Raw genomic sequence first — 11,142 nt, 5'->3', positions numbered from 1 at the left:
CACCCAAATGCTCCAGATACTTATCCCGATACCAGAACTTCCAGTATCAGGATGCAGGGCGGCAAGTCATTACATGCGCACAGCTTCCTGATTGCCTGGGAAGCCGGCTCCATGCTCCCTTCTCACCAGAGAGCATGGGGCTGGCTTCCTGGCCAATCAGGAAGCCAGAGGGCGGGTAATGAATCACCCCCCCCCCCCCGGCTTCCTGATTGGCCAGGAAGCCGGTTCCATGCTCCCTCATCACCGGGGAGCATGGAGCTTACTTCCCGGCCAATCAGGAAGCAGGGCGGCGTGTAAGTGACTCGCCCGCCAGCTTTCTTGATTGGTCAGAAAGCCGACTCCATGCCTCCTTGTCCCCGGGCGGCGAGTCTTATGCACCAGGATTAGCCAGGAACATATTTGTTATATTTTCAAAACGTGATGGTTATTTTTAGTCCAATTACACTCTGAAAATGACAGTAAAGTGGAAGTTAAGTCATTTTTAAAATAAAATTGGGATTAGTTGGGTTTCTATGGCACAGGGGACTGTTGAAGTCTCTTCTGCCATAAATGCTTCTTTCTATCTTTTAGACATTTATCTTATGTCTATACGATGAGCCACGCTTGCGCAGCTCAGCGCACAGACGCAAGATGCCGAGATGGAGTAACTTTTGTGCGCATGCGCGGGAGTTACTTCAGGCAGGCTGGCCAATCAAGAGGCGGAAGATGCCAACCATGGAGGAGAACCGAGCTGAAGTGCTGGCGCTGGAAGGGATTGTTTTTGCAGATAGGTCAGCCATAATGTGTTTATATGCTGTGCACATTATGGGGGGGGAATTATTTATATAGTGCTGACAATTAACACATTGCATAGTGGAGCAGAGAGAATCTGGAGCAGTTGCTTTTTTTCAATCTGTTCAATTAAGCTTTAAAAACGAAAGCTAGAAGCCGATTGGTTGCCATGGACAACTGCTTCAGACTCTGCCCAATTTTTATAAATTCTCTAAAGCTTAAAGCTCGTGTTTTTTTGTAAGTCACTTTTATACCCTTATAAGAGATTAATAGAGAGCCCAGTGTGTTGCACTGCTGATTAGGGTTCAGGAATCTCTCCTTTTAGTGACGTATTTATAATTGCAAACAAAACACATCTAACAGAGTCAGCATGAACAACCCTCCCCAAGCCTCAGAGACAGTGCAGTCTACTGCGCATGCGTACTCTACATATACGGCTGCAGCATGGAGATTCGTCGTGTACCTGGAGGAAGAAAAGGGCGGGGTTTACAGTGTCCGCTCCCTCTCTTAATACGCCTGCCTCCCTCTCCAGATCACTTGACAAAGCTCCATGCTTCCCGCTGCTTGGCTCAGCACTGGCGGGGTGTTTGAAGACCGGAAGTGACGCCATGTATGTGTTGAGGGAAACAGACACTGCACTAGCTGCTGCTAACCGGCTGTAGAAGAGGAGAACAGGGGACAGGTATGGCAGATATCGCCTTCACTGCTTGAGTAATAAGCCATAACTATGATGTGGGTGGTGTTGAGAACAACAAGTCCCAGCGTGCTGTGGTAACATGTAGGAAGTTGGGGGAGGGGTGCTGGGCACCTAACAATTGTGTTATAAACAGGCATGTCTGTACTAGCTGAGCGTGCATGGTTATACAGTGAGGGGACACCCTTGGCTGGGATGATGGTGATTGTCATGGAAAATCCCCTTTGATTGGTGGGTGATGGGATGTCTGCCAACTACGAGAAGTGTTTGTGCTTGTAGATCTGGGGCCTCTGTTAAAGAAGAACTTCACCTGGCACAGGGAAGACTGATAGGCAGTGGCTACAAGTACCGTAGTTGTTGGCTCTTAAAAACACTTACCAGCCTATGAAGTCTCCTTCTCCCCCATTCTTTGCCGGTCTGCTGATATTGTGTCCGCCATATTGGTACCAGTGCTGAGCCTCCACTAGTCTGCTGCTGTGTCTGCTCATGCCCTTGTTGCATGTCAACATGACATTATTTTTGGCCAGGAAGGGGTTCATAGACATTTTTAGTATAATAACACACTGTGTATAATCTCTACTTACATTTTAATGCCCCCTGTTTGCAGCACACAGGATTCATGACTATTGTACACTGAAAACATGAAGAGGAAAGTGGCCAAAGTTGCCCCGCTGCGGCTCAGTCCAAATGAAGAAGCTTTAATACTGAAAGAGGAACGGGAGAGGAGGCGGAAACTACGGCTACAGCAGGTGACCTAGCATTCCACAATATAAACTCAAAGCAATGGTTTTGACGAGTTTCTTATGAGCAAAAACGTAGTGCCCAATTTATAACGGCGGACCCATGATCCCTGTCTGCTCCCTGTTAAGCCTGTGACACACTGCGCGAAGGGCCAGCGGAAGATGCAGCATGGGGACCTTCGCATGCAGTGTCTCTTGCAATTTTCGCTCTGGTGCGCCAGCTTGCAAGAGCTCGCAGAGTTGACCGTACCGAGATGAAAAATTGTATCTTCAGTAGGGATGCACGGATACTGGCATTTTGGTACCGATACTTCTTTTTTCTCGGTACTCGCAGATACCAATTACTGAGTACCTGAAGTCCCATTTAGGAAGCCATGTGGCGTGTAATGACTCGCCACCCGGCTTCCCGATTAACAAGAAAGCCGCCCCATAATAATAATCATATGATTCAGCATGTCTCTGCAGTGCGGATCTCTGTCCCCTCTCACCTCAGCATGTCCAGCCTGTCACCCCCGGGGCCTCTCCAGCCAGGAGCGGCCTTCCTCCGGTACCCAGCCGGAGCCGTCTTGCTGGCCAATCATGGAAGCTGGGTGCCGTGTAATGACGCGGCACCCTGCTTTCTGATTGGCCGGGAGGCTGGCCCCATGCTCTCTTGTCATGGGATGACGAGTCATCAATTAGAATGCAAGGCGCTGCGTCATTACACAGCGCCCGGCTTCCTGATTGGCCAGCTTCCCTACCAATCAGGAAACCGGGAAGCGCCTCATTACGTTACAAGTGACGAGAGAGCATGGAGCCGCTTCCCGGCCAATCAGGAAACTGGGCAGCGTGTAATAATGTGCTGCCCGGCTTCCTGATACATGAAGTATCGGGCTAGGCATCGGAGCATTTGGGCGAGTACGAGTACTCACCCAAATACTCGGTATCGGCACTGATATCGATACTAGTATCGTGCATCCCCAATCTTCAGCTAATTAGTATAAACCCGCTTGTCAGGATGCAAGGTCTATTGAGTTGTTACGAGTGAGCCGATTCTGGCCGCGTTCAGCTACTCGAGCTCTCTCACACTGCAGTGTGTCATGGGCTCAATGTTTCGGTGAGTAGCCAGCGGAGCCTTATGTACTTCTGTTTAATGCTGCAGAGAGAGAGTGTTCCAAGACTGGTGAGCTGGTCATGTGATTTTTTGCCAGGTCACGTGACCGGTCTTTGGACTTTCATTTTATTTTACTAGTCCACTCAATTTCATTGTGATTCGCCGACTTTGTTTTGAGAGTTCAATCCCCTTTGTAAAGAAGATTGCTGTGTTTTTTAAATGTACGATGCTTTGTCTTCTTTTTTTTTTTTTTTAAAGGAGAAGCATTGGGAGAGTAAAATGTACTCTTCCCGATTTATTTAGAGCCGGCGTGTGACATTGCAGCTGTTGCACGCTGGCTCTTTAGTTCAAGATCAGTAATCGCAAACCGCTGTTCACTCAGCTTGCGGCTTCTCGACTGTCATTCACTGCTTTCGGCAAGGGTTCTCCCCTCTCTGTTCCTCCAGTGCTCATTGGGGGGACGGGAGGGCGTGGGCACAGCTGGCTCTAGAGAGGCAAAGCCAGCTGTCAATCAGGTAGAGGGGTGGATCCCAATAATGTCAGAATCCTTCCCAGCTGTAGTGCGGCTCTGTACTGTCATTATATAGCGGCATATATAGTAAATCTCCTCCTGTGACCCAAAAGAGAACTAAAGCCAAAAAAGGTTTTGTTCTCTGAAAGTGGGTCCTTAGTCTCTAAAGGCAGAGCTGTAAAGATCTGACACATATATAACCTATTAAGGGAACACCCCACCAAAAAAATAAGTGCCATTTAACTGCCAAACAAGGCATTTTGTAATTTAAAAGGACAAGTTCAGTTTTGATATAACAAGATGAGCAGCGCTAGGAGTTCAATTTAGCTGTATCTCACACAGGTGGCAGTGATTGAAACAAAAATAGTGTTTCCTTAACACATTACTTATATTAGATACTGCACATGGTTATTTGATTCACCTACTAGCGCTGTTAATTCGGTTTAAACAAGTTCAGTTTTGCCTAAACTAATTTTGTAATTTGGCTCGTACCTCACATTCAGTGCCAATAGACATACTTACCCCTCACCACTTTATCCCTAAAACACATTTGTTCTTTGATGCATTTTTAAATGTAAATCTTATGTTGCTGCTTGAAAAACTTTGTTTCTATGTATAGTTTGCCATTAACTTGAAGGCAGCCATATTTGCTTATTGCACATGTGAGCTGTGCTTTCTGCTTGGCGTTGCACATTGCTCATAAAATGTTACATGGTGTCTGACGGAAAGCAGTAGACTCTGGTCTCTTATATGAAGTGCTCGTAATACTGCCAGCCAGAGATCACGTGGTCCAGTCTGCCTAGACATTAGGCGACATGAGAGCTCAGAAGCAGTGGGGGCAGGGCCAGTGCAAGGATTTTTGCCTACACGGGCGAAGGTGCAGCCATGCCATTGTCAAAAAACAGTTTGGTCTGTTTTTAGAAGGCACCTTCCATTGTGAGAAACCAGCTCTCTGACAAGAGCCAAGCAGTCGCTTTTGCAAACCCTGTGGGTGTCCGAAATATCCATTAGCATCGCAACAGTCAGTAAATGTAACGCAGAGTGCAGAGGTCAGTAAATTTAACGCAGAATGCAGAGGTCAGTGGTGTGTCACACTGCGCGGAGGCTTACAGTACACGTAGATCATTGATGTTCTGATGATGCATCTAGACCTTGACCTGCTTGTAGGGTAGCGCCGGCTCTGAGTGGGGGTAGATGTGCTGTATTAACCCCTCGCCATCCCCTCATTGTAAAAATGCGGACGGCGGATGCTTTCTGGTGGGAGGACGTACATTTATGTGATTCTTTTTTTTTTTTCCTGCTCACGTGCGCGCCCCCAAGTGGGCTAGCTCGAGCAGAATCCTGCGGGAAGGTAAATGGCCGTTACCGGCTGTTGTATACAAGCATTCGGCCGGCTGCTTGTATAACCCTGCATTGTGCTGACGTACCCCCTCTGCAGCTGGTTGTTCCGGGCACCGCTGTCCCCCCTACAGTGTCAGGGACCGAGAGCACCGCCACAGCGGCTTTCTGTACAGAGAAGGAGAGGTCAGCATTCCCCCACCGCTGATCTCTCCTCCTCTCTCTCTAAAGGCAGAAGCAATGACTATTGCATCAATTCCACCTTTAGCTGTAATTTCTCTGGCTTAGAGCCAGAGAAGAAGCTGATGAAGCAGACCTCTGCTTCTCTGGGGGTCCCTAGGTGACATTAGGGGTCTTGGAGACCCCTGATGTCTCCATAAAGAGGACCTGTCATTGTTTTTTTGGCTATCACATAGGGGGATTTTTAGACCCTACGTGATGGCAATCAAGTTAAGAGTGAAAAAAAAGTCTCATTAAAAAAAAACACACCCAAAGAAGCTTCAAGTCCCCCACGTGGATGCACTTAGAAACATAAATACGCGTCAGATGCACCTACGTGCAAAAACACCGCACATGTTGTATATCGCCGCGAACGCCACTAAACTGATGAGCATTAAAAGTGTCGCCTATGGCCAATTTTAGGTATGGTAGTTTTTTTGCGATTTTTGTGGGCGCACACAATTTTAAAGCTTGGCATGTTTGGCGTCTGTTTACCCAATGTGACTCCCAACTTTATTTTTTACCCAAAAAATTGAGTGCTGATATATAGTTAGTCAGGTTAAAAAAAAAGACACATCGAGTTCAACCTATAGAGAAATATGTTTTATAACAACGTAGGGAATACATTTTTTTTGTACTTTTTTTTTCATTATATAGTAAAAAAATAAAACCCCCCAGTGGTGAAAAAATGGCCTGGGTAGGAAGGGGGTTTAACCCCCCTGGTCAGCAAGTGGTTAATAATATTGAAGCATTGCACTGATATGAGAAGTAAGACATGGAAAACCTGCGATTTGGCTGCATGAGTGTGATTTTGTAGAAGACTTCACTGGGCTGAAATGCTAAAGACATTTTTTAAGATCTAGCTCTGGAAAGTTGTCTGATTCCTTAACCAGAGACCCAGATTTATCATTTGTCAGCGTCTACCTTGTTTTTAGATTATAAGGAGCCTCAGAGAAGTTTGTGACTCTGCATGGCTGTCTAGGGTGCCACACACACTCGCAATGCTTGACCCTTTTATCATGGCGTCCAAAGGCTGGAATCGGTCTCTCCCAGCCAGACAGATTTTTAATCTGTTTTGGAAAATAAACGTTTGAATCATTTACTATGATTTGCTTTTTAGACAGATCATCCCTCAGTTTTATCAGCACTGACAGGTACACTTTAAGCCAGTTACTGGATTGTTGATTTAAGTTGCCAGGCGTGCTAATTGGCTTCTGTCTTGTAGGTCAGAGAACAGGAGAAGTTTATCGCCCAGCAAATCCGCCAGGATGTCAAGGAGCGGAGAGATCAGCAGCTCCAACAGTTGGCAGAGGAGCTGAGAGCCAAATGGGAAGCAGACCAGGCTGAGAAGCTGAGAGCTCTGGAGGAGGCGTATCTGTCGGCACTGAATGCCATAGGAGAGGGACATCGGCAGGCCAAGGAAAATGTAAGACTCGCCCCCTACTGTGGAAATGGTAACAGGACTTGGGGAGCCTATTTATAAAGCAGTGTCTGACTTTCACCAGACATCCTCTAATGGTAAAAAAACAAAACATGTCATTTTAAAATACATGCACCAGCAAGATTTAGCTGCAGTGAATGTTTGGTGAATACCAGACTCGCTGCTTTATAAATCTACCCCTTAGTGATTTTTAATGCTGGCGTATTAAAGTGTATAGAGAACCCTATAGACAGTCTGCACTGCATTTAGCAGCCAATCAGATGAAAGTAAGGATCTGATTAGACGCTGTCGGTGAACCTTTAAGACTGCCCCATACTCTTACTCATTATTTCATTGGATATCGCTGATGAGTTGGAGTATCTGGTTGCATGATAAGCAAGTAGGCATGGCATGTAGAGCTGCAGCTAACGATTATTTTCAAAATCGATTAGTTAGCCGATTATTAAGTTCGGTTAATCGGATAAACAATAAAAAAAAAAAAATGGCTCCAGTGATGGACTATGAGAGTATTGCACAAATGGTGTTTTGTTTTCTGAATGCTCTGGAGTTTTAGCCGGGGTGCTGAATTATCTTATACAGATTTGACCAAGTATGGAAGAGCAGATTGCATATATCTACTGCTAGCAAGCAGTAGATATTATGCAAAAAGTGTAAAATAAAATTTAAAAAAAACCCCGCTTTGAAAAGGGTTAATACTCACCTGTGTCTTCCCCGCGCTCCCGTCCGAAAATGTGAAAATTCTGGGGCGGGCGCATGCGCAGATCACATTCTCGGCCAGGAGATGAGGAGAGGCACAAGGTAAGTCTATGGACGCGTGCACCCGCATGCAGACACCGTGGGAGAGGAAGCGCCAGCAAGGACAGAGGAGTCAGCGCTGGATTGCAGCACTGGAGGGACAGATGAAAAGGACAGGAAAGATCAGATTAAGAGACATCATTTTAAGGTAAGTGCTTTAATTAACATTGGGGGGAGGGGGAAACATTTGTGACTTTAATGTTACTTTAATACCCAACTCAAGGGAAAGGAAAAGTTTTCCCTTGCAGTGGGGCCGCCCCTGTACTGCAGGGGTAACTCCTCATTTATGCCTAGGGGGGTAGAAAAAAAGTTTAGTTACCTGATCCCCGCTCCCCCCTCCACTCTGGCTGTGGACTGTCGTAGTGTCCTCATGTACAATGTGGAACTAGGAGGCCTGCATTGTATTTGGTGACGTCAGCAGTCTTTAGACCAGGGGTCTCAAACCTCCGGCCCTCCAGCTGTGGTAAAACTACAGATCCCATGATGCATCTCTCTTCGGGAGTCGTGGCTGTGAGAATATTGCAATGCCTCATAGGATTTGTAGTTCCACCACAGCTGGAGGGCCAGAGGTTTGAGACCCCTGCTTTAGACCGTCGAAGGGCAGAGGCGGCTCCAGGGACTGGTCTAGCAGCCCAGAGGAATCCAGCAGGAGAGGGGGGGTCAGGTAAGTAAAACTACTTTTTCCTGTCTCCTAGGCATACACGAGCAGTTACCCTATGCAGCATGGAGTCAGACCCACTGACAGGGGGACATTAAAGGAAAACTCCACTCCAGTTTTAGAGGTCTTGTCCCTAACCCAAGCCTGCGACTGGGCAGTGAAGGAGGAGTTGCACACTGATGAGCTGATATCTCTGTCACTATCCTCATGCTCCTTGTTAGCACTGCAGCACAAGAGATTGGTTCCTTGTGTTTCTCCCTCTCTCCGCTCTGCTAAACAGGAAAGGCAAAAGGCTCAATAAATCTAATTCAGATACTTAAATTGTATGCAAATTTATACATTTCATGATTTATCAAGAGCTGCATTCATTGAAGGGGATTTATCAAAACTGGAGCCGACATTCTGGCACAGCTGTGCATGGCGACCAATCAGCATCCACCTTTCTTTTTCAACTCTTAAGTGGACAAACTGAAGAGAGACGCTGATTGGTTGCTATTCTGTTACAACCACCGCTTTATGTATTTGCACATACCTTCTTGAGACTGTCTGTACGGGCAGTATGACAACCTACTGACTTGGTGATATTCACAGATAGTGTCCAACTCGATAAGTCTGACAGTATAATTCAATGTAGTTTATTTACTATGTCCATACAGAGGATGTGATTCTTTGTCATTCCTATCTTTGCCATTAAAGGGTTACATAGCCACCTTGCCTCTTGAGAAGGTGGTGAGGAAAGAAAGATTAGAGAACATTGCTGGGAAATTTAGCACAAGACTGTACCAATATACAGAAAACAGCAGGGGTGAGACGGAAGATGCCAAGTGTGCACATATTAACCACTTGCCGTCCGCCCGTAGTAAAAAAAACGGACGGACGGCACTGCAGCATTTGTGGGTTGCCGTCTCCAGACGGCAATTTTTTTTCTGCTCGCACGCGCCCCGTAGCGTGCACGCACGGGCAGAAAAGACCCGACTATTGCACACACCCGTTACCGGGTGTTTCACATATAGGCGATTAGCGGCTCCATAGCCCGCCGATCGTCTATATGTGCTCGTTGGGTAATAATAAATGTTTTATCATTTAATATAGGGGAGACTTTTTTTTTTTTACATTTCGGTAATTTTTCCTTAATATAGTAAAAAAAAAAATACCACCAAAAGAAAGCTCTATCTGTCCCCAAAAAAGGGTATAAAATTCATTTCAGTACAGCGTTGCATGACGGAATAAATGTCAGTGAAAGTACCGCAGCGCTGAATACTGAAAAATGGCCTGGATGGGAAGGGGGTTTAACACCGCGGATGTCAACTGGTTAAGCTGTAACAATGCTAATCTTACACTTGTAGTCAGAATACAGCATAGCACAGTAAAATACAGTTAGATAGATATGCAGTGTAACTGAAACAGCGGAAATCCGGAAAATGGCACTGGATGTGGCGGCACAGTTGCCATTCACAGCTGCTCCAGATTTTGTCTGCTCTAGTTTTGATAAATTCCCCCCATTGTGTCTTTTATATCGGCCTGGATTTCAGCTTTAAAGTTTCTTGCTTTGCTTGCATCTCCAGACTTCTTTTGCAGTTTACATACGTGTTCTGCTTTTTGCTCATGGTTTTCCTCTCCTTTTCATCTTCTGTACTCATTTGGCCATACACCTTCAGAGATGCAGTGCTTCTGTTATTACAGTATTAGGTCTCTTAGCAGGGAGACCCTCCTTCTAGGAAGTCATCGTTTTGTGGAAGTCACTGCAGCGGTCTGTCTCAGGGTCTCCAGAACCCAAGCAGGTAAAATTCCTCAAAGGTGTTTACTAAAATCTATCATTTGATATAATTGGCCCGGAAGGAAACTCCTGAACATCATATCGTCTGGGAGACGTTTCCCTGTCTACGGTTTAAATATTCATTTTTATTTTGCTAATTTTTTTTGTTTGAGACAAAGCCACTGTAATTGCCTAAGAACCTTACACAGTAATCCGCTTGCCAACCAGTTCCTGCCAAATCCTTTTGGCAGACAAAGGATTAATTTGTGACTCCTTCGTCTGCTCATAACAAAGCATTGTTATTTAGTTTGATGACTGTGGCTACTGACGTGGCATTTTATTGACATTATGCTGATTTTTAAAGTGACATTAAAGTCAAAGATTTTTTTCCCTCCCCCAATGTTAATGAAAGCACTTACCTTTAAATGATGTTTCTTAATCCGATCTTCTTCTTTCCTGTGCTTTTCAGCCTTCTATCCACCGCTGACTCCTCTGTGCTTGCTGGTACTTCCTGTCCCACGGTGTCTGCATGCGGGTCCACGCGTCTTATAGACTTACCTTGTGTCTTTTCTCACGTCCCGGCCGAAAATGTGATCTGTGCATGCGCCCGCCCCAAGATGCTTTGTGGCTGCCCGAGAATTTTCACATTTTCGGACGGGAGCGCACCGTGGTTTGGGTTTATTTACAAATAAGGATATACATAAATTACAATAAAGGAAAATTATCAGGGAATTTGGGTGGGTAGGTAGGGATAGAAGTTGGGGTCTCAATCATTCTGCTGGCACCATCATTCTCCAGGCAGATATTAAAGTAGTATTAAACTCATTTTTATCCATGAATCCAGATCATTTATATACACTGAGTGGCCAGATTATTATGACCAGCTGACGTTTGTAGGCAAATTAGCTATAATTTGGCGCTGAAGTTGCTAGAGGGCCAGACCATTATAAATAGGGAAGCGGGTTGTTTACCACGACAGTAGAAGTGATTTCTTTCTGAAGATACGGGTAAACAACACGATTTAACAGCCTTTGAACGTGGGATGATTGTTGGCGCTCGGAGCCATGGAGCGAGTATCAGCAAAACAGCAGAATTCGTTAAATGTTCAAGAGCAGCTGTTGTTAAA

At 45.7% G+C, this 11,142-nt stretch overlaps 1 protein-coding gene across 1 annotated transcript in view; it reads left to right on the top strand.

Moving 5' to 3' along the window:
* The first annotated feature begins 1,422 nt into the window (after positions 1 to 1,422).
* CEP295 (centrosomal protein 295) overlaps positions 1,423 to 11,142 on the top strand; it is a 57,973-nt gene continuing 48,253 nt past the window's right edge. The window contains exons 1-3 of the mRNA XM_018556811.1: positions 1,423 to 1,453; positions 2,080 to 2,214; positions 6,592 to 6,792. Coding sequence (XP_018412313.1) covers positions 2,107 to 2,214; positions 6,592 to 6,792 — 309 coding nt within the window. The 5' untranslated portion in view covers positions 1,423 to 1,453; positions 2,080 to 2,106. The remainder of the gene's footprint in view (positions 1,454 to 2,079; positions 2,215 to 6,591; positions 6,793 to 11,142) is intronic.

The sequence above is a fragment of the Nanorana parkeri genome, unplaced genomic scaffold, assembly GCF_000935625.1.
Source record: "Nanorana parkeri isolate BGI_ZX_2015 unplaced genomic scaffold, ASM93562v1 scaffold254, whole genome shotgun sequence".
In the NCBI taxonomy this organism is placed as follows: domain Eukaryota; kingdom Metazoa; phylum Chordata; class Amphibia; order Anura; family Dicroglossidae; genus Nanorana; species Nanorana parkeri.
This window is presented reverse-complemented; position numbering and strand designations above follow the sequence as displayed.